The sequence below is a fragment of the Gymnodraco acuticeps genome, unplaced genomic scaffold (genome assembly GCF_902827175.1).
Source record: "Gymnodraco acuticeps unplaced genomic scaffold, fGymAcu1.1, whole genome shotgun sequence".
NCBI lineage: Eukaryota > Metazoa > Chordata > Actinopteri > Perciformes > Bathydraconidae > Gymnodraco > Gymnodraco acuticeps.
In genome coordinates, this window is record NW_022990042.1 from 3,950,992 (window position 1) to 3,975,257 (window position 24,266).

The window sequence follows — 24,266 nt, forward strand, 5'->3', positions numbered from 1 at the left end:
TAAATGATCATTTTGGGTATTCTTTTGATTGGTAGAAAGTAAATTTGGCCTTATTCCATTATTACGGGAAAACTTGAAGATAGTGTTGACACATATACCATTTTCCACTTCATTATGGAAACATTTACATTTTAAAATCAAAACCTAGCATCTAAACATTCCATTTCTTTGGCAGAAGTGCAAATAAAGTATGATAAGTTAGCTTCTATACAAACTTGTATGTGTGAGTGCCACTGCTTTGTTTCAATCGAGTGGTGCAGTGACATATTTGTGTAAACCGACCAGAAAGTAAGCATAGCAAGGGCTCCCTTGACAATAAGCATGGGATTTTTCCGTTGGATTTAGGAATATTGTAGAAAATAAGCTCTGTGGCAAACTTTTTGCTGCAGGAACATTTCCATATAATAACAACACTTTTGAAGTGTAACTGTATCACACTGAGTAAAAAGCTAACGCTAGGCTATAAATGAACAACATCACAGGTATATGACTTCATGTCACCGCCGCTAGGCTAAAGGCGGCTAATGTTCAGTGTGAGGATGTTTAGCAGTCCTATTTAGCCACATGTTTGCAACTACTGTTTTTTGACATTCACCAGTGGGGTATTTACTGACATATTTCATGTTTTAGAACAAAAGTTAAAATATCTTAAGCTTGTGTTAACCACATATCTCATATCAAGTATCGGACCAAATTACTGCATAAAAAACATTGACTGCATGACGAGGGAACCGCACTGTAAGTGGTCAAATGCTAACTAATTTCCAGGTCTTAGGACTCATCCCTGCGCCACTCTTCTGATCTTTACCACTACAGTGCACCCGATTCATCATTTAACATTTGTAGCTGTACTCCCCACAACGGTCTCCCCTTCAGCCCCTAGAGACAGGGGTGGACTGGGGGAAAAAGTGGCCCGGGGATTAATTGACAGACAGGCCCACTTAACGTGCGGCATGTATCGGCCGGCCGGCCGGCGACGAAAGTATGTTACTTAACAAAAAACCCAATGCATTTTATGTTATTTTGGACCATTATTCATATAGTAATCACATTACCTGAGCCCTTGAGTTGCCTAGAGCAAAATAGTTACAGCATATACTTCTTGATTTTAATGTTAACAGATCATTGATGCAATAACATTTGGACCCAATTTGCCTGACTTGACGCATGGAATAAAACATGGGCGTAGGAAGCATCCTTAATGTGGGTGAGACAATTTAACAGGGGGTGTGGGCAGGTGGTGGACCTCACCTCTTCAAGGGGGGTCCGGGGGTAAGCTCCCCCGGGGAGATGTTGAAGTTAAATGCGTCAATCTAGTGCACTTTGAGAACAAAATTAGGGACTAAATCTATGGATACATCTCTCAACACCCATATGAAACAGAACTGTAAACAGATTTAATTTTTCTTCCAACATTTATTTGAACAGCAAGTGGAGGCAAAAGTGACTGCACCCAAAACAATAAACCTGCTAGCTAACTAGCCTAAACTCAGTAACAGAATGTGGGCAACACGTTCTTCTCCACATCGGCGCGACCTCTGAGTCAGACGTCACTTCCCCCTTTTCTATCCTACGGGTACAGCCACTCCCCTGAACCCCGTTTCCCTGCCCAGCCCAGCCCAGTGGGGTGTGGACCACACCCCTCCAGGGAGTGGCCGGAACACTTACAAATGTGGGCCGGTAGGATTTAGGAAAAAAACAAAACGCACAGCACCGGCCCACCGGGAAAACTCCCGGTATTCCCAATGGCCAGTCCGCCCCTGCCTAGAGATAGTGCTTTATGAAAGGACTCCTTACCAGGTGGCGGGGGGGATCATGGCCTGGAGTTTGGCCATGCCTCCGTCCACAGGAACCAGGAACTGGAGGTTGTGTAGTGGCACAGGGGCGGCCATGGCCTCCGTGTTGTATTTGTAGTCTATTCTCAAGTCTGTGCTGGTGGCGTCGCCTCGCCAGCTCACCGCCAGGTTCAGAGGAGAGGACTGGATTCCCTCTGCAGACACCTGAGAATCATGGACACAATGAGGGGGTGGGGTCATGTGGATGGATACTATAGATCAACTAGATACATAGACGAGGGGATATTTGATACCTGATATTTGATCATGTCCACGTTGTAGTATGTCGCCTGAGGCTTTTGCTCAGCCACTCTCTTCAGATGGCTCATCAGGTTTGGCATATTCACCCAGAATTCCTTGGTGTCTACACTTTCTGTTGTGGAATCACTGAGGGACGAGAGGGATTCTTTTGATTCAAACAATCTACTCCATTTACCATGTGAGCATTAATATAAGACACTTAATTATATCATATACAAGTAGAGTGATATATTGAATATACTATGTATTGCGGCGTTTTTCTGTGGGATGTATTAAATGACTGTTGGCATAAGCTTCTCTTTACTGTTCCCCTTCTCTCTGGGATCTCTCCCCCACCGACACACTCTCCTAAGTGAGTGTGTGTGTTTTAATATCTAGACATTTTTTATGAGATTTTATGTGTTGAGGTCGAAAAAGCCCAATGGATAATGCCAGCCTGATTCGGAAAAAGACTACTAACCAGCCACCCCTTTATTTTATGAGACGTGCACATACAAGGTATTACATTAAGAGTGTATAAGAAGTGATTTTAAAATAAAAGTGTCCAAGAACTAAAATAAACGTGACTTTATCAAAAAGTTAATCAGTCAATAAAAATCAAATAAATCAAATGAAAAATATTAATATTCAAGAATACATTTCCTGTGACCAATCTCAGAGACTTAAAACAAACAGTAAAACACCACCACGATGCTGAAGGATCATACTTTCCAAAGGTTACAAATCAAACATATTTTATGGAGAAGATATACAAAAATGTCAAGATTTGTATCTTATACCAGAAGTCTAAAAATATTGAGATGCCATTATAAGCCCTACCCCTAAGAGCCCTAATAGCCCTGCCCTGCATGTATTAAAAATACAGAGACAAGTGAGACTATTGTGTGCCTGTAATGCTATTCTTACCAGCACAGTAGCTGAGGGTTGGGGAGGACCTGCTCCAGTCGGCTGTAGTTGCTGATGCAGAATGTGAGGATGGGTTGAGTCGGGTGGCTGGCAAAATGCCTGGTGATGCCCGCTGGGAAGGAAAGCACCATCTCCCCTGTGATCTTCACAACACATCTGGGACAGAGGGAGTGAAGAGGCAGATCTCAGAGATCATGCTGAACAAAAAAACACACACTCCCAGCACCCCTTTAGTGTCCAAATTGAACAGCAAAGTTGGTGTGTAGCTGCCAAGATTGTATCATTCCTCTAAAAACGACTCTTAACAAAATGAAAATCATTGCATATCAATGCATACTGGTCATTAGAAGGGTAAAGGACACCGTGTTTAGAACAGAGAAATGTGGGCCTACTTGCTGGGGTCTGCGCCTTTGAAGTAGGCATTGATGGTTTCTGTGAAGGCAGCTGCCACTGGTAGAGTGTCCTGGGGCCCCATGGTGAGCGGACTGGGTCCTCTGGAGCATCCTGATGAAACACACACAAATGATGCCTTTAATACACTTGGAGTATTCTCTGGGCTTTTTCCTCATATGCTCAAATGTTCAGCTATGGGTTATACGCAAATGATAGGAGAGGATTAAAAACAGGGTACCCCCAGGGTTCTCAAGTGAAAATGTATTCAACTTTAATAATGTATGTTAGTAACTGCACACAAAAGCTTTCCGGTCTTGGCGGTCTGCTCCCTTGGTAAAAATGTGGTTCCATGTTAAATCGACAGTTGCCCATTTTGAGGCTACCTGCTAATGTTAGCTTGTTAGTAGCAAGGTGCAAGATATTTCGAGCTGTCTGATTCACAGCTTAAGTTCACGCACACTTTTTAATTGTAACTTCACACACATACAGAACATTTTATGATTACAAAAAAAGAAGATACACTGATGTGATAAGCTAATGTTAGCGTGTTAGTAGCAGAGTGCGCAAAGTTTTGTTTATTTTTCTGACAACTAACAAATTTGCTGCCAGAAATCATGCACATAATAAAACTAACTACACACACACACACACACACACACACACACACACACACACACACACACACACACACACACACACACACACACACACACCACACACACACACACACACACACACACACACACACACACACACACACACACACACACACACAAACACAAACACACACAGACGTTAAGCTGACGTTAGCTTGTTAGCAGCAATATGCAAGGTGTTTCGTTATCATTCCTGACTGATCAACTGACTGATTTGCGGTCAGAGCTCTGACACACTATACAATTGTAGCAGTTATTTAAGATGTTTATATGATATTTCAGTTTTTTATAAAGGACCATCAAAACGATTGAAGGTCTTTGGGAAAAAATCCATTTAATTTAAGGAATATAAATACTTAAAAAAATATTCTTTAACACTTTTAAGATTCTGCAGGTACCCTGATTAACAAAAAAACCTCATAACTCAACAATGCATCTAGAAAGCAGCATTTTCTGATTAAGCAGGACATGGGGTGGGATGGGCAGCAGTTCCTAGCATTGAAGGTGAACATGAAGAGGACTGCAGGTAGGCAGAGGGCAACCCATGCACTGTTGGGACTACATTCTGGCTCGACTCACCTTCAAAAGATAAATAAAACCTGCCGTGGTCAAACCATACCAGAGGCTGTGAGGCCTCTGAGTGAGACATGAGGAGGAGAGAGTCATGGAGAGGGACAAGACTGTGAGGCATGATGAGCGACAGACAACATGGACGGATGAAAAACAGGAAGAGCACGATGACTTGTTAGTGTTGTACCTGCGCCGGACATGTTAAGGTCCCTTCCTAAGGTTGGAGTGGACGCTGCGCTGTGTAGGTTGACGGAGGAGAGGGAGGAGGAGCTCTCTGCCCGGGCCAGGGGGGCGAAAGGCGGGGGGCTGCATGACACCGGCGGACTGAAGGGCCGAGACTGGACACAGAACGTTGAATTAGAAATCAGTTGATATCAGTTTTAAAGGTCTCAGATATATAAAAACATGTCTATGCAGTGTTTTTCTCAAAATACCAAACAGTGTAGCCATGCCTCATACCCCTCTATTTCAGCCTGTTAGAGAAGTGCTGATTCTGGGTCCGTAGCTTTAAAAAAATTAAAAAACAAGTGACGAGAGCTCATGCAGGAGAATTCTACCCAGATACTCAGCTAAACGCTCACATGATTAAACATTAAGGATTATTTCTGAAACAGTATGGAGCTCAAATGCTTTTTCTCTCACGTGTTTACCACAAGGTGAGTATATCCGGCTTCTTTACACACATATTACTTGTGCATTGTTTCTAATAGGGACGTTTCTGATAGGGCTGTGGGCGTAAAGCCAGCCCACATTTCCGATATTACGTCATATCGGACGCAAATCTGGATCAGCTCCATTGTGCCTCCGTGTTTAGAGATGTGAGTAAGGAGGAAAAGAGAAAGGGTTGTATTTTCGGACACTTTGTGAGTCTACTGACATACTGGGGACACATATTTATGTATAAAAACATCAAAAAGTGTATTTTGCATTTCTGTTTTGCCTTTAACAGAAAAAGGAAAGGACATTTCACACGTACCAGGTCTGTGATTGGCTTCCCCGGGGGCAGCTTTGGTCGCGAGGACGGTCGAGGAGGAGGAGGCGGGGGGACCGGGCTTCCTCGAGACTGAGGCGTGGCGGGACGAGCGGGGGACGAGGGGCCTGTGGCACATACCAGTGTCTGTGGTTAGCGCTGCCTTCAGATCACAGCGAGAGAGGTTATCATTCAACATCAGCTCCTACATCTCCACTCATGTCACTCACAGAGCGAGATGACCTCACAGGAGCGTGCTTCGGACAGTAAAGGGCCCTACACACCATCTTATAATTATTGTTCTTGGTGTAGACGGCCCTTGACTTCTGACCAATGAGGTTTTGAAAAGGTGTCTGTGACATTTAACCAAATCTCCATTCTACAATTGATACATTTAACAGAAAATACCTAACTTTCTCAGCAACAAAAAAGGAGGGCAGCTGTTCCGGGATGCCAACACAATCACTTATTACTTTATCTATAGTGATAAATATACCCATTTGATAACTCCATTGACATTGCCTAATACACACCCCCAAGTGTCAAGTGTGTGTACCAATGTCCTATGTATCTTAAATTAAGAATATAGTTTAGCATCTATGTAACAGAGGTGATCTCTGGGCCATAGATCTCGGCCTCCGTTACGGATTGTATAGCTTCGTTGGTGTTTTAGTTTGTCTGTCTCTGTTTCCTGTTTTATTTTCAAAAGTGTTCCCCCTCCCGTCTTGTCTGTTACTGGTGATTGTGGTCACCTGGTGCCCTGTGTTGTCTCCTCCCCCCTCACCTGTGTCTTGTTGGTTTGATTATTCTGTGTGTATTTAGGTTCTGTTTGCTTGTTCGGGGCCGTTTCTCAATCTCGAGGAAACTGGCTTCCAAGCCAATATTTCAAGGATGCTACGTCATCGAGTGCCGCCGAAGAACTGTTCCAATCTCCAGCATACTTGGAATTCCACCGAGGCTGCGTCCTTGGTTTGGGGGTAATTTCGAGGCTGCACATGGGTAGACTTCGCGTCCTTAAAATCCCCACAATGCTTTGCGCACGGACCAATTTCAAAAACCCTTGCGGAGAATGGCTGAACCGACGCAGCACACATTTAAATGTAAGTATGTAGTGGCGTAGAACATGTGTTGTAAATATGTTAATATGTTACTTTGTTACATTTGTTTGTTATCACCAAAAATGTGTTCCGTGAAAGTAAAGCAAGTTCATAATTAGATAGACATCGTGAGGTATATATTATCGGTACAGTTTATGTTGAAACCGTTAGAGAGAGTGGCACACTTGTTAGTCTGTTCCATTCTTCTTCCTTTTCCGAAGCCGTGGTTTGGAAGCATACTTACTTCGTTTCTGAAGGAAGTGACTTGGAAGTACGCGACTACCAAGCCAGCATCCTCGAGATTGAGAAACGACCAGTGTGTGTGTGAGGTCCTTGTGGCTGGTGACTGTGTTCAGGGGAGACAGTCATATTGAGGCTGTGTATCCTGTACCACAAAGAGGAATAAATGCCCACACCGGGTTATATTTGAACTCTCTGCCTCCTTACTTGGTCGGGCCGCTCAACGGTCAGCTTCACAATCTATGATAAGGGAAATGATAGAAGTATGTAGTTTTCCAGAGTTAATGCTAAGGGTTAAGAACAAAGAGGCTGTTACTCTATATTCATACCACTAGATGTCAGTAAGTAACTTAGAATTAAATCATGCCATATGATGTTTCCAGTGACTATAATAACATCATGGTGTCATATGTCAGTTTACGCCAATGTGTGTTCAAAATGTCCTCACTTCAGCACTTTATCCTGTTAGAGATGTGTGTATAATTGTCATAAATAGCAGATGTATTCTCCATCACAGGGAAATATAAATTTGAGTTAGTTTATCCTTGAGTCCATGCAGACTTGTTGACCAAGTTAAAGAAATTATCTCCAGGGGTTCCTGAGATATTGCCTTCCTTAACAAGAATTGAGCGATGGACAACAACCCAAATCATTACGCCTTGGCTTTCACTGACTTGGAGGCATCAAGATATGAATCATATTTATATGTACAGAAAAACAAATGGTAAACTCAAATGGTGACTGCTGTTCTGTAGCTGGTTCAGATTACGACCAAATTGAAATCAGATCTATATCACCGAAAACACATTAGGCAGCGCAGTGGTGGCAAGGAGTCATGTTATGTGTGATTCAAGCAGGATATAATTGTTTGTTAATAGTGACAGGTTTACTTTTTGAATTGTTGCCAAACTAAAACTATATCCAACTTTTAGTTTGGCAGAACATTACCGCAGACTCTAAAAGTGTATCTTGTTTGAATTTAATGAGTGAACTTTTGATATCAGGTTTATAATACACATAAGATAATGTTGTGTAAATAATCCAGCACCTCAAATAATTTTCACTTCTTTACATTTCGCTTCGACCATTCATCTATTTACTTTTTCGCTGTGAATTAGTGTTTTTGTTCTTTTAGTACACTTTTTTTAAAGACACTGTCTCTCTACTTCCCTAAATTTTTTAAGTGTAATTCATTTGCCAAAAAAATTGACGAAATCATTAAATGATTTTGGCCAAGGTATACATGTAGCACTGTTGGCTGCATTCGTTTCTATTTCCGCTCAGAATCCAGGCGCAAGCACTCTCCAAAGTGTAACCCTTAAATGGTTTCTTTTTGCTGGGGAAAACATTCATTTGACAGGCTTTGTCCATGAGTAATATAGGTGTGATATTGTGTATTAATGGTGTAATGTGGGTGTAATATAGGTGTAATATAGGTTTAATAATGTATAAAATGTGCAATGTATCTCACGAGATACAGAGGGTAAGTTAGAAAATAAAGCTATTTTGAAAGATATCATGAATGACTAGATACATTACAAAAAATCCATTTGTTTTCCAAAATATAAATGTGTTTGCTCATTTAAGGGTTGAATACACCATCACCCTTTGTGTGCAGGCTGCATGACCCACTGTGAAGATGTGGAAAGAGTACTCACGGCTGCCTGAGGAGGGTCCCGGGGAAGACATGATAGACCTGTAGGTGGTAGGAGGAAGAGGGGGGGGCGTGCCCCTGAAGCTCGGCGTCAGCTCCCTGGGAGAACCTACAAAGTCTGAGATATCATCCCTTAGGTACGCTCCCTCTGGAGTCCTCTTCCCCCCAAAGCCCCCTAGGACCAGCGGGGATATGACTCCTGTCCGAGGAGACCTCCGCTCTGCTGGCAGAGGGGGCACCGGGCTAGTGGGGGCGGGGGACGAACAGTAAATTGCCTCTGCAAACTGCAGCACCTCCTCGTCGATCGCATCGTCGTCGAAACACATCGTAGGCGAAGTGGAGGGGGAGAAGTCGGGAGGCAGGGGAGGGGCCGGCTCATCTGGGGGTGGAGGTCTGAGCATGATGGAGGGGGGGGATTCAGGCGGCGTGAAAGGAGGAGGAGACCCGGGAGAGAGGAGGGGAGGCGAAGGAGGGGGCTCGTTTGGCGGTGGTCCTGGAGAGAGGCAAGGGGTGGAGGGGGTGGACGAGGGCGTGTCCGGAGGGGGGGAGTCCGGAGGCGGAGGGGGGGCAGGCTCATCTGGAGGCGGGGGTCTGTCGCTGGTGAATGTAACCCATCTGGGAGACATCGCTTCCTCGCTGGGGCGGGTCCCGTCCGTCGGGCCGAACACGTCGTCCAGGTCGGGGGCCGGGGGGCTGCGGTACGAGGCGGGGGACAGCATGTTCAGGTAGATGGGGGCAGAACTGCGACCTGCCCTGCCATTGGGTAGATCAGCTGCAAAGGGTTAAAGGTAGACTTTAGAGTAGATCAAAGACTTGAAAGGATTTACCGGATGAATTATATTGAAAGCTTTATATTTACCAGCAGAGTCCGAAGAATAGCCGTAATGACTTCTGGATGGAATGTTTTTTGGAGGAAGCGGAGGAGGAGCTGAACAGGGATGAAAGTTCAGACAAGTTTAGCATGACGTTCAGATATCAACATAGACAGAAATGAACACATCAAGACCAACGTATCGCTCAATTGGTAGAGCTAGCAGCCCATGTGTTGGTTCAACTCTGTCTGTTTAATAAAGGCATTGGTCGCAAAAAAATAAGATTCTTCAATTAAAATAATCATTATTATTTTCAATTAACTTAAGGCTAATAATCAAACACAAGGTGTTTTACAATAACTTATAAGATCAAATATCATCATAAAAAAATGGTGATGCCTAATTGCTGACACACACTAACATTGTTTTTAATAGCATGATACAGTATATACACTGTTGCCCATAAAGTTGGAAGAATTCATTTTTCAGACACATTCGTCTTTTTAATTGTGGTTTAATTTTCACTGTGATATGTTTGGAAGAGATTGATCAATAAAGTTTTGAGAAGATATACACTTTATCTATCAAGAATAAATCACATTGTCACAATCATTTCATGAGAAGGTGTACAAATGGTTTTATTCCAACCGTATGGGCAACAGTGTATTATAATTCACATGTGACTGTGACTTATAATATATTTGTATAATGCCTTATAATCACTGTTATAATACATTTTAATGTGATTATATTGTATTCATTATATTTTTGCTTTAATTAAAGCACTTATTGTGAATTAAAAACAATAGCTAATAAATATAAAATGTCAGTGATTGAGCAGCAGTTATTAAGTTGTATAACATATAGTCATTATAAAGTCATGTCCAATGTTCTGTGATTATACAGCTCTATACGATTCTTATAACACATAACAAGTATGCATTATAGACATAAGAGTTATAGAAAGGGTAACAGAGTTGTATTTAAAGCTGACTCACCTCCTGATGGGAAGCTTCTGCTCAGCGGGGATTCTGAGTGCGGTCTCGATTCTCCCCACGCATCTGCAGGGACCACTGTGATTGGATAACCATAAACAGACAATAAATGTCACATATTTAACTGGCAGTTCCTACGTGAATTGGTTAGTATAAATGAATGTGGCTTAATATGGATAAAGGACAGACCATCATATCTGGCATATCTGGTCTCTGAAGGCGGGCCAAAGAAGGCAGGAACGTTCTGCGAGAGCCTGTCACTGTAATGAGAAAAATCACAAAAAACATTTCACCTCTTTACAATTGAAATATCAACAGTTTACCAAAAACATATTACACACTGAATATAAGTGTACTAGTCCAATCAGTTGGCAAAATTGCTAAAATAAGGACAGACCTCGGTGTCTCGGGGGCGGGACTTGGTGTTGGGGTGGAGCGTCTGGGTCTGGCAATCTCTTCACCTGCAGGAACACAACAAAAACTCAGTTGTTGCTCTTTGCACTTTTAATATTATCACATCAAATGTATACAAATTGGCAATTGTGGTTGGCTCGATGGATGGCCATGCTGGTCTGTTTGTCCGTCCACCACCTTAGTCTGGACTGGAATATAATATATCTGGATTGACCCCAAATTTGATACATATATTACAATCACTTGGGTGATTGTAACTTTTCATCAGGAGATATTATAAGAAAATAGAAAAATTCTATTTGTGCAAAACTGGCATTTCCATTACACTTAGCTGTACTTTGCTAATTAGCAAATGTTAGCTTTGGAGAGACTAGCTTACTGTATATTGACAAAAGAAAGACAATAACTTTCCTGGCTTTTGGAGCAACTATATGAAGATTTTGAAAACATTTTTACATTTCTGGTAAATGTGTTGTATTCCATAAAGATAAAACATTTTAAAAACAATTAGTTTGAGCAAATGTTAGCATGCTAACACGCTAAGCTAAAATGGTTAACATGATTCATTCCCATTCTCCACTCCCATTCATACATCTTTTTGTAAACAAAATATGTCAGCAGTAGGTGTACTTACAGGACAAATTCCTTTTCATCTGCCCCTGTAAAAAATAGAATCCAAACAAAAAGTAAAATAAGAAACAATAGTACGTCACAGCTCATTTCATTCTTCCATTCAATTATAACACGTTTTATTTTCTTAAAACAAGTGACAAAGAAGTGAGATTAGGAGGAAATTCATAAACATTTATGTATGATAGCTTCTGAGGCACAAATATATATTTTCAAATAAGGCAGGTCAATTTAGTCATATCAAGAAACATTATCAATCTTAAAAAACTGAGATCTAGACAAAACATTACATATTTCACTTGTTTTAGGGACAATAATAGACCTTTCAACCTGGACTATATTATATAATCTAAGAGTCAAATTTAGTATGTCATTAGGACTTGTTATTGGAAGGCCAGTGTTGTCATATTGTGTTGGAGTACAAAAAGTGTAGATTAGTGTTATCTAAAAAATAATATTATATAATATTGTGGCTAAACATTTAGCTGTTTTCGGCAATGTGACATTTCAGAACAAGGACTTTTCCTTGAGCGAGATTTTTTTAGACACAAAAACAAACCCTTATCCTAAACCGTTTGAAAGATATTGAGTTTAGGATTATATACATCATTAAAAAAGCAGGAAATCTCTTCTTCTGCCATTTTTGCATGAAAGAAATCTGTCAATCTACTAATCGCTCTAATCAAAAAGGGCACATTGACACAACACATGTGAAAAGTGGGTCCAGATTAATATACCAAATGTTCTCTTTATAACTGAATGATTGATTTAGACAGCAGAGATTAGAGAGCTGTGTTTCAGGATGTTGGCTCTGAAACAGCCAGCAGAGGGTGTAAAGAAACTCACCGGGCTGCGTCTCTGAGACCAGCAAAAAGGAAGAGAGAACAGACCTGGGTCAGAGAGTGAGTGACAAATCAGTCAAATGGACACCAACTAAAACTGCACACACACATCGCACCACTTTACTTGCACCACAAAGCTTTCATAATGCAGCAGCATGAGCCATAACACCCTTTGAGATTATGAGGAAAATACCAGCATCACTTACGACCGACATGCACAGTGGTTAATGTAGCAAGTTGCTCCGCATGTTAGCTCCAAATCAATGGGTCTATGTGTGGGTGTCTCTTATGCAGTAGAGAAAGAAGAACTCAAATCCTTTACTTAAGTAGCGTATACCATCTGTTTGCTTTTATTTAAGTAAAAGTATAAATACTATACTACCATCTTAGATTACTATCAAAAGTAAAGTACTCAGTACACAGGATGGCTCTTTTGACGATATCATGCGGTGGCCGACAGGTGCAAACGCGCTGCAACGGCCCAAAACACTTCCATTAGGAGAAACATTGCGAATACAAAACGCTGCAAAAAGCTCAAAACACAACGGAAACAGGGACATTAAAAAGTGATGCACACAGCTGGGACCGGAGTGCTTGTTGACGTTCAGGGATTATAAAGTCGGCCAACTGTCACTGTTGCAGAGTTAGTCTTTTCATAACTGTAAGTGTTTTGTCAGTTTCTTTGAAATGACTAGGTCAGCTACGTAAACTACTTAGCTTACAGCACGTTTGCAAGAATCACGCGATCACATTGTTAAAATAAACGAATAAAACTAACAATTTTAGGTAAGTTTACAGTGACAGTGACAGTGGGTCAACTTTATAATCCACGAACATCAACAAGTGCTCCACTTCCAGCCGGGTGCATCACTTTTTAATGTCCCCGTTTCCGTTGTGTTTTGAGCTTTTTGCAACATATTTTTTAAGTAAAGCTTGCCCATATTTCGTCAAGTTGGTGAATGTTTTCTAAATGCTGCGCATGGGTTATCAAGTTGTTGAAGATGTTTCCTCATTTGCATGTGTTTTGGCACTTTTGTGTTTTTATCATTGCATCGTTTCGCGAAAATGTTTTGGCCGTGTTTGCACCAATCAGCCGCCGTATTTAATATCTTAAATTCTTTGTTCTTTGTCAATTTTGAACCAAATTACTTCCAATTACTTCTTAAAATACTGGGTGGATTAGTATTGCATCATAAAAGCATTATCATGTGTTTATATTTATACAAAGTGACTTATGTAGCGGAGTTAAAATGAAATGTTTGCCTCCAAAATGTAATGGAGTAGAAGTATAATGTAGCATAGATTGAAAAACTCAAGTACAAGTTTGTAAAAACAGTACTTGAGTAAATGTACTTCCACCACTGGTGTTATGTTTAATCTGCATTATGTAACGCTTTGCCATTCAGGTTCAAGTAAAGCTGTAGCTTAACAGAAACAGAAACCAAGTCAACAAAAAGAAGTTGAGGGATTAGAAATGGTGAGACAGAAACTGCATGCAGAAAAAAGTGTTAGGCCAAAAAAAGTGTTTATAAGGGAATTATCACGTTCTCATTTTTAAGTGAATTCATGCCATACAACTGCTGTTGCTGGTGAAACATAAATAAAAAAAGACTTACCGGACTTCTCTTCTACAAGACGACAGCAAAAAAGTGAAGAAAAGACAAAACAAATACAGACTTTAACAGCTGTTACACGTCATGAACCTTCAGTGCTGTGTTGCAGAACAAGGGTTCTGATCAGCAGCGCTCACCAGAGACGGAGAGAGGGCCAGGCCCCCCACCGAGGCTTTCAGCTCGTCCATAGACGAGGGGACACACTTGGCACTGTCCGCCACCAGCGGCTTGATCCTGATTTTGAACTTCTTCTTGTTCTCCTCATCGTCCTCCGAGTCGCTGGAGGAGAAAAAGTGCTTTCCTCTGGAAGCTGGTGAACATTTGTCAAGGACAAAGTAACATCAGATGGAGGCTTAGTCACTCTTGTACAGAATTTAAAAATAGCATATTCTTTTCAAATGAGAGTGCGATGCTCTGTGTCTCAGTCTGCTGTATCACAGTTACTAACTGTATTACACCTGCTGTTGATGAAACTCCAAACGATACTTCTTGGGCAAATGTTTAGACTATTTTTCAAACAAAAAGCCACTGACACCTACATGAGCAAAAAATATTGATGAAACAGTGAACATGCGGTCAATCTTAATGATGATTGTGTGCTCAATTAAAGCCAAGATGGGGCTACACAAATCTGGCCTGACCTTACATGAATCTGCAAAGTTTCTGTCCAAGCATCCGAATCTAAACCATGTCAGCAGGTTCTGATTCAAGGGGCCCTATTATGCAAATGTCCAGGTTCATATTTGTAGTCTTTGACTCTACTGTGACATATTTCCATGCCTTAATGTTAAAAAAGCCCTTAATTTTTTTTCATACTGCCTTTGCTGCAGCACCTCTTTTCACCCAGCTAATCAATCAGAGCAGACTGGGCTCTGAAACCAGAGCCCAGTCTGCTCTGATTGGTTAGCTGGCCGGCAGACTGTTACAAAGTGATGTCACTTTGTTACGGAAGTGTGGGAGAGAAACTCCCTCTGGAGGTAACTTTGGAATTTTAGCCTTTGCAGACCATTTACATGCATACAAACCTATATAACACACTTCAAGAAAGGGAAAACCCCCAAAAGGAATATTGTTTTGTTTTTTTAAAGGCCACTTTTCCACAGTAAGAACAATTTAACAGGCCATTGCCATAGAGATGGTATAACATTACTCCCTATTAATGACAGAAAAAATAAACTTGCGGCCAAGTAGGCCCCAATGGGGTCAGGGCAGAGAACCAAAACTCTAGTCTGGCTGCCCTTCTTCTTTCTTTTTTTTTGTGCAACTGCAAGGACATACACATGTGATGTGGCAAGAGAGTGAAGGACTATTGATTTGGCCTATTTAATACAGCGAAGTACTCGTCCAAAGAGTCACTCAGCAGAACAGGTCAATAGTTTTGCAGGAGAAGAGTCCCAGGACTACTTCTTCTCTCCTCAAAGGATATCATCGCCCTCGTCCCCGGGCCGGAGGCTAAAGCCCTCGTCGTCCACGTCAGGAGAGGCCTGGACAAGAGAGAGGACAAAGTCTGTTACACGATGTACAGTCACAGAGGCGTCGCTAAACTCTTCCCTGTGAACAGCTCTGCATATAAATATGGGTCAGATTTCACAAAAGTCTTGCTGGAAGCCCCTGCTGACTCACAGAATATGCAGCTAGCACTCTATTTGCAACGTTTACTCAGTAATATCAAACCTAACGATATGTGGCACTGATTGCAAGTGTGCTTGGTAAGAAATATTGAAAAAAAGGAGAAGCTGCGCAGACTTACATATCTGTCCCAGTCAATCTCCCCATAGAAACCATTGGGTGCTCCATTGGCTTTTTTCTAATTACAAAATGGACCAAAGAGAGAATAATGAAAAGAGAAGTTAGTATAAACATGTCCGTGTGAATAATCAATTGTGCTTACCTACTTTATTTACTAACTTTTTACTTTCAAAAAGTGTGGTTCAAATTAAATGTTGGCTTTTTATGACATGTTCGATTGTCTGACTTTTCAAGATTCGTGCTTTGGCAGACTTGGTAGTCGTGCCGTGGCCAAAAACTACGTAAAGCAAGTTGTAATACATGGAAGTTATACTCCAAAGGCAGTAACAGTTGCATTGTAAAACACTGAATCAATGGATATAGTATGTATATCACAATATCACTTTTGTATTTGGATGGTTTTTGTTGTTGAAAAGCACTGAGAAGAAGACAGACTAACAGAGAAAAGAACCTAACAAACTACAAAACTATGTGAAATGTACATACACTTCCTTTTTTCCCGCTTCCACTTCCTTCTTTGTCAGGTGAACTCCTGTTTTGACAAAAGGACAAAAAAGTCAATTTTAGGAAAATAATATTTTAGGTTTGGCAATGATTTAATTATACTTTCGTAGATATAATCATGTTATTCTACAATATCCCTTTCTTTCATTTAACAAAAATAGTCTCAAATGTGAATGTTGTCAAAACACAAACAGCGGTACAAGAACCTTGCCTTAACAAAATTGACTAAAATTGGCAACATTTTGAATTATATAAAAAAATATTATTTTAGAGAATACAAAAAAGGCACACATCCAACAAAACATTCTGTATTTGGCAAAGTTATATACTCAATGGTAGAGACATATTTCAGTCGGTAAAATGATTGAGCTTTGATACCCAGCCCTATTCATCCCAATTCTGTTTTCAGAGTTGGACGGCTGTGAACTTGGCTTGTTAGTTGTGTCTGAACAAACTCACGTTCCATCCGTATCCCTGTCCTTCTTCTTTAAGCCCAGGGCTTTTCTGGTTCTGTTTTTGAGTCCTAGTGCAGAGAGAAGGAGAACAACATGATGAAGAATTAAATTAATGCTCTAGAGCAGTGTTTCTCAAAGTGTGTATATTGGTAAAATTTCACATTTGAAATAAATAAATAAATGTAAGTTCTTCGCACTCTCGCGGGAATATCTCCGCAATGGAGCGAGCTTACGTTTCATGTTGCGCTATAGCCCAGCGCAACACCTTCATCACACATGTTGCCACTTGTTTGTACCATTCTCAGGCGATTTGTAATCTGCTCTAGAAAAACGATGTGATTTTGGATATTTGTGGAGTTAGGTGGTCCGCGAGTGTTTTTTCATCGGTTAAGTAGTCCTTAGTATGAAAAAGTTTGAGAAACACTGTTCTAGAGCCTATATATATATATATATATATATATATATATATAAATACTATTAGCTTTATATACACTGAACAAAAATATAAACGCAACACTTTTGTTTTTGCTCCCATTTTTCATGAGATGAACTCAAAGATCTAAAACATTTTCTATATACACAAAATAACCATTTCTCTCAAATATTGTTCACAAATCTGAAAAAATCTGTGATAGTGAGCACTTCTCCTTTGCCGAGATAATCCATCCCACCTCGAAGGTGTGGCATATCAAGATGCTGATTAGACAGCATGATTATTGCACAGGTGTGCCTTAGAATGGCCACAATAAAAGGCCACTCTGAAACGTACATTTTTGCTTTATCGGGGGGGTCTGGGGGGGTCCGAAAACCAGTCAGTATCTGGTGTGAGGGGTAGGATTAGGGTTAGGGTTAGGGTTAGGGTTAGGGTTAGGGTAATGTTGTGAATCGAATGGCCTGTGTTCGTCGTCCATAACATACGCCTGCCCATACCATAACCCCACCACCACCATGGGCCACTCGATTCACAACATTACCCTAACCCTAACCCTAACCCTAACCCTACCCCTCACACCAGATACTGACTGGTTTTCGGACCCCCCCAGACCCCCCCAATAAAGCAAAACTGCACGTTTCAGAGTGGCCTTTTATTGTGGCCAGCCTAAGGCACACCTGTGCAAAACGGGAGCAAAAACAAAAGTGTTGCGTTTATATTTTTGTTCAGTGTATAAAGCTAATAGTCTTGTCATTACAATGCACTTAAAAGTAAATAACACCAAAGGGTAACAGGCTGATGTAGAGTAACGTGAGGATGATTCTGTCCTGTTGGATACGCAGGAAATACAGTAACCACAATAAGATGATTTAAATTAACAAATCCATTCGGGACACAAACATCATCTGGAGAAAGCCTTCATGTAAAATGAAGCAGCGCAAACGTAATCCTCTAAAGTGTCCCCTCCCTGACTGAATTAAACAAACAAACATTGATCAATGTGTCCACTTCATTAGCGAGATTAAAGGCAGAGTGGGGGAAAGATCTACTATAGCAGCCATAGTCAGCCAAATTGGGTGCCAAGACCCCTGCAGCACAGACGGTTGGCACTATGCAGCGAGTCAGGACGGCTGGGACAACAGACAAGTAATCATTCAACATGTGCAGAGCATGAAGATCTCTGCAGAACAAGGTATTTCTATGTAGAATTGTAGTCGAATAGTTCATCTGTGTTTTTGACGCTGGTTTGTGGTGTCAATGACCAACCTATGTCACACATGCACTGCACCTCTGAAATTAGGTTAACACCGGTCAGTGGTACTTACATGTTTTATGTCTGACAAAAACATTTGAATATCTCTTAAGCTGATTTATTTTGTGATTTTAGTCTGCAACAATATTTACATTTTAAAAGAGTATAGATACATTTGATGTAAATCAGTAACTAGTTGAAGCGAGTTAGCATGCAAACTTTCAGATTATTTAACCAAGCATGCTCACATGCTGATGTTTATATTGTTGTTGAATTACTTTAGTGTGTTAGCATGCTTCACACTGATATTTAGCATGCATTGTTGATGTATTACTTTAATGTGTTAGCATGCTAATATAGGCGTCTGCTGGCATGCATTGATGTAATAGTAATAGTTTATCGTGTTAGCATGATAACATCCAGACATCTACTATGTATTTTTGTGGTACAAGTGTAGCATGTTAACAAGCTAACCTACAGATGTGAACCATGTCTTTATGAATGTTTTTGCTAATGTGTTAGCATGTTAACATTTGAATTGTAGGCCTAATAAAGCTTAGCTGAAGGTAGATACATTAGATCAGGGGTACTCAAACTTTTTTGTTAAAGGTCCACTTGCGAATTTTATACAAGGTCAATGGTCCGGATCAATGCCAGTAAAGTGTCCCCCCCCCCCCCCCCCCCCCGGAGCGGAGCAACGAATTAAACGGCGTGCTATGCATGTACTTTGGTCAGGAGGTTTTAAAGTGCTATATAAATAAAGTTGGATTGGTTTAATCTACCTTAGCCCCCTTCTGGTCCAAGCACTTGCCTGTCGGTAAACAGCGCCCCTGTATACACACAGACATTCAATACATACATACATACAGTATCATGGCTTGAACTAGTCGGAGAAATGGCACTGTTTGTCTGTAGCCAATGCCTTGAACCTCGGCAAAAATGGCATTAGAAGCATTAGAAAGTCAAGGTAAACTTGTGGTTAACTTAAATGCGTGTCACGCTCGCGCACACAAGTAAATATATGCACGTTCATTCTCAGAATGCGTCAGATACAAGACAATATACATTAAAGGGGACCTATCATGCAAAATGCACTTTGTGTTGTCTTTTATACATAAATATGTGTCCCCGGTGCGTCGGGGAACTCACGCAGTGTCAGAAAATAAAACCCGCTCTCTTTTCCTCCGTACCCAAATCTTTTAAAAACAGGTGTACAAGAGGCGGATACAGATTTGCTGCCAATCTGACGTCAAATCGGCAGCGGACCCACAGAAAATTGCTATCAGAAACAATGCCTGACGCGTTTTGAACGTGTTTTGGACGAAATCTCGTCTTTGTTTACATTAGCAAGCCTCGCTAACACTCAGAGCTAACCTGTACTGCAGAGCACATGTGTTTAAAAAGCAGGAAATCAAAAAAGGAACTCACCTTGTGATAAACCCGCAAGAGAAAAAGCATTTGAGATCCATACTGTTTCAGAAATAATCCTTGATGTGGATAAGAACAAGATGCCGTTTTATTACAACAGAATTTAACTTTATCTCCGGTAGAATTCTGATCAGGCATTAGCTCCGCCTCCTCTTTTTTTTCCAAGCTAAGGACCCAAAATCCGCGTTTCTCTAACAGGGCTGCACAAGAGGGGTATGAGCAGTATGAGGCATGGCTAAAATGGGTGAACTGTTTGGTATTTTAAGCAAAAAACTTCACAGACCTATATTTGTATAGGTATGGCCCTACAATATATTTTTTCCAATATAGCATGATAGGTCCACTTTAATTTACATCAGAATCAGATTTTTTTTAAATTTTTAAATATATATATATATATATTTTTTTATAATGTGACACAGGGTTCATTCCGGATTGATTTGCAGTTCGGTCCGGATCCGGATCTTGGTCCGGAGTTTGAGAAGCCCTGCATTAGATGAATAGTAAAAGGGATGAATGATTTATTCTCTGGACATCACAAATGTCTGTATATTTTTTTATGGAAATCTTCCTAATAATAATTTATATATTTTCAGTCTGGACCATGGTGATGGACTGAAAGACCAACTGAGCATAGACAGAGGCATTTCCATTTTGACTAGTGTAGCTAAAATAAGCAGATGATTAGACATTGACACCATTTGACATTGATGATTCAAAAAGGTCTGAGAGTTGTAGAATTCTCTGTCAAATAGAGCTGAATGGCTACTCAGTGTTTGTTTGTTTGTTTGTTTGTCCTGCTCTGTGGATACACAAACAACAGAGGCTAAGAAGGCTAACAAGCCGAGTTGTTCTAAGTGAGAATATTCCTGATTCTCTTAAGTTAAGAATGTCAAAATAAATATGATTGTATTAAACATGTACTCGTCTGACACCTTAAATAACAAAAAGACAGTTGATCTGAAGTATAAAACACTGCAAGAAAATAAAAATAATCTGAGTTGTATTCTCTCTTCTTTATGCATTGGCTCGGTGTGGAACATGTTTCTTACAAGAGAGCACAGTTGGTTCTCACATCCATACAAGAGCAACAGGGACACGTGTGACAGACAGTTGGGTGGTGAACATTTTGTGCTATTCAGAGGCCGCCTGTGGGCTGTTTTTGAAAACAAGAATACATGATTGCTCATTTATTTTTCCAATATGTAGTCCTGTACTGAAAAGTAAATCAAACTGAATTGGAAATCTAATAAATATTGAGTCAGCACACACACTGATAAGAATACATTCTATAAAAGGGAAGACTGGTGCTCAGTACCATTCACTTGGGAGGAAGCTCTCCAGTGTACTGAAGGACGTGTCAGGACCTGTGATGTATTAGCAGCTAGCCGGGCTGCTCAATAGCACGGATTACTCCTGCATCACGACCTTTATCAGTGGAGAAAGCTCTGAACAGCCAGCCTTCTGTCCACTCCTAACCTGCACGTGTGTTGTGTGATAAGGAGTCAACATAGAGATTCAAGCTGAATGTGACAAACTTGCTAAAAGAATAGTAAACATACTGGGAGAGAAAAAGCAAACTGCTGCTTTTAGAAGCCAAGTGTGCCTGAGGAGAGCCCTACAACTCTCATTAAACAGTGTAACTAAGGATATTAGCTGTAGTTCAGTTTGGGTCTTATTTGTGCTAATACTGCGAGACAAGTTGGGCAATATTTTTGGTAAGATCTAGAATATGTTGTTGTTATTTTGGCACATACTTGAGATTGGTGCTTTTTTACTAAAGAATGAGGTAATGATATTACTATATTTTTACAATTTTAACATCATTTGATTTTCACATTAGAGTTTCAAATGCATGCCTCTATGCTTTCAGAAAATTGCTAAAAACTTCCCAAATTTGAAGGCCGACATTTTGAGAGGTGAAGGACCTTTATCTTATTTTCTTTCTGAGAATAATGTTCAATTGTCAAGAATGTCCTCCTCCTCTCGTTTCAGCCCTGTATGTCTGTCCCTAATAATCTTCCGTACATATACTCCCATCACTTTCACTTTGGCATAAAATTCTTCTTCATATGGTAAACCTCAAGTACACTTTTGGTGAATGTTCAAATGTATCAGGGAAACCCGAACATCATGAAAAAAGCGAATTATTTCATCCAAAACTGACACTGCACACTGTCTCTAAAACATCTGTTGGTTTCCCAAAAGCCTTGCTACAAAACTGAAATCATTTTCATGACCTCCAACTTTCTTGCTTTGAGAAAAATGTATCAAGGGTCTAGATTTCTCTTAGCATTATCTTGTAGTATTTATTGGCAGAAGGCTCCAGAGGAAGTCAATTTCTTCAAGAGCATTCAGCTGCATCTGGTGGCCTTTATCAATAGATGGAGTACAAACAGTGTGTGCAGATGAAGGCTACTAGATTAGACTGAGAGCTCCATGTGGATTTGGACTTAAGGCAATCTTAAGGTAATAAATTATACTTAAAGTTAAATTCTCTGACTGTCAGCAGCGGACTACTAAATCTCTGATAATGGAGTCTCAAAACATATCTGAACAAACCAGCGTGGGAAGATGTACGTTATTGATACTGGTTGTTCAGTTGTGCATAGGTGTGAACATTCTTTACACACCTTCCTCTGCTATAGCAACACTGACAGCCAAACAACACTATGCCTCAGTTACCAGTCATATAGAAATATTTTTGAATTACGGAGGAAAGACAAAACCAATCAACCAAGGTTGGGAAAAACTAGTTCCAAACAATCCCAAGGAAACGTAACTTAACTTGTTTAAAGGTACACCTAGAAATGGGGAAGGTTTTATTATCTGTTTGGACCTTTATTTTAATAATTGTTGGATATTTTGAAATAGGGATGTAGGATATAGGATTTGTGCAGATATCGGAAATGACAACCAATTCCAATTGATGCCAATGACTTGCCAAAATCATTGTGTATCCTTAGTGTTACATTTTAGAATAAGCCACTTATTTTGCAGTTGGCAAAACAACAAGTGGCACCACCACCTACTGATATCTTATACCAATTAATACATGTAATATCATTCATATTACACATGATGATGTCTTGGTTTTCAGTCCAATTAGTTGTCTTTACAGTGTGGTCGGATGATCAATTTCCTTTTATAGTGTTGCCTGGAATGGATCACCTATCGATAAGGCTGCACTTTTTTGACAAGTTGATTTTCATACAGTCCTGGTATTAACTGCATCAAGAGGCAGCCTGAATAGATTGGAAACAATGCCATGCTCGGTTAAATGGACAACATTTGTACCGTCCTCCACTAAAATAATAACCTCGATTCTGCCACTTAATTGATTAAATTGACTAGATCTGTTGAACATTATATACAATAGTTACAAACAGATCCATGCAAAAGTATCACCTTAAATCTGTGTTTGCCAAATATGTCCTAATAGGTTTTTATATTTAATACGTCATAAAAATGGTGTAAAAAAAATTCTGAATCTATTCAAGAAATCTCTTTTAGTCGGTTAAGAACAAAACCAACCACGGGGCAGGGGAGCCATTAGTGTAAAGAACATAACAATTTTACAATTTAAAAAAAAGCATTATGGAATCAATGTCAAACCACTGTAGTGTAAACAGTTCCAAACAAGGTCATTTGCACAAGCTTGATCAAAGACTAACATCCCTTTTTTTACACTATGTAGTCTAACATTATAAGGCTTGTTCAGAGTATGTTTAAAATAATGTAGCTGTTCTATAATATGCTGCATAAACAAAACAGTTGTCATGTAGCCTTCTGCACACTCCATGTCTGCGTCCAGATAACACCACTAAGTACACCTGACAGCCTACTGTACACAGTGGACTTAGCCACGCAGCTAACGAGGGCTAAGATGAGCATGTGACACGTGTGCTGTTGTATAGCTCAAGAACTGAGTACTATATCATGGCAGGCTGACTGCAGGCCTTTTTGCTAATAATAGCCAACTTCTATTACCATGTTGGCATTAATGGATGGTAAGGGCCCAGCATCTGTCATGGAGGGTTGGATAAATGATTCAGCTCCTCCATCCGAGTTTATTCCACTACTGTTTACTTTGCAACAGCAGCTGTAACTTTATTTAATGCAACATGAGCACTAAAGAAAGGTATGGTTTAAGGCATTGATTGGAATATTATATTAAGCTCTGATAGCAGCAGAGGTTTGAATGAGTGCCGCTTCCTGTTCTTTTGAAACATGTATTTGTATGACTAAGTGTGTAACTAAAGGGAGCACACACACACACACACACACACACACACACACACACACACACACACACACACACACACACACACGTGTAAACACACACAGCAGGATATTAGCAAGGCAGGGCTACACTGCTCTTCCTTTACAAATCCACACCTCTGCTATCACCTGCATTTTCTCCTAATGTGTCACTAACAACGCCACGCTCCCACACTGACATTGTCACACCGGTCATGCATGCAGCTCGGCTCAAAGGTCCTCATGGTACGACGGATCTCATCACCGGGATTCAGGAGCTTTAACGGCCCCAGCAGG

At 40.5% G+C, this 24,266-nt stretch overlaps 1 protein-coding gene across 6 annotated transcripts in view; it reads right to left on the reverse strand.

Moving 5' to 3' along the window:
- Nucleotides 1-24,266, reverse strand: part of sgip1b (SH3GL interacting endocytic adaptor 1b) — a 31,608-nt gene that overhangs the window by 6,908 nt on the left and 434 nt on the right. For 4 of the 6 annotated variants that reach the window (XM_034215368.1, XM_034215367.1, XM_034215365.1 and 1 more), the window contains exons 2-20: nt 16,601-16,664; nt 16,124-16,169; nt 15,639-15,695; nt 15,315-15,372; nt 14,026-14,201; nt 13,892-13,903; nt 12,280-12,291; nt 11,438-11,462; nt 10,787-10,850; nt 10,579-10,649; nt 10,393-10,467; nt 9,442-9,510; nt 8,587-9,354; nt 5,598-5,719; nt 4,809-4,959; nt 3,395-3,506; nt 3,003-3,158; nt 2,090-2,222; nt 1,798-2,000 (exon numbers count right to left, since the gene is read on the reverse strand). In XM_034215368.1, the coding sequence (XP_034071259.1) occupies nt 1,798-2,000; nt 2,090-2,222; nt 3,003-3,158; nt 3,395-3,506; nt 4,809-4,959; nt 5,598-5,719; nt 8,587-9,354; nt 9,442-9,510; nt 10,393-10,467; nt 10,579-10,649; nt 10,787-10,850; nt 11,438-11,462; nt 12,280-12,291; nt 13,892-13,903; nt 14,026-14,201; nt 15,315-15,372; nt 15,639-15,695; nt 16,124-16,169; nt 16,601-16,664 (2,374 nt within the window). The remainder of the gene's footprint in view (nt 1-1,797; nt 2,001-2,089; nt 2,223-3,002; nt 3,159-3,394; nt 3,507-4,808; nt 4,960-5,597; nt 5,720-8,586; nt 9,355-9,441; nt 9,511-10,392; nt 10,468-10,578; nt 10,650-10,786; nt 10,851-11,437; nt 11,463-12,279; nt 12,292-13,891; nt 13,904-14,025; nt 14,202-15,314; nt 15,373-15,638; nt 15,696-16,123; nt 16,170-16,600; nt 16,665-24,266) is intronic. The other 2 variants (XM_034215369.1, XM_034215366.1) reach the window with 2 other exon arrangements.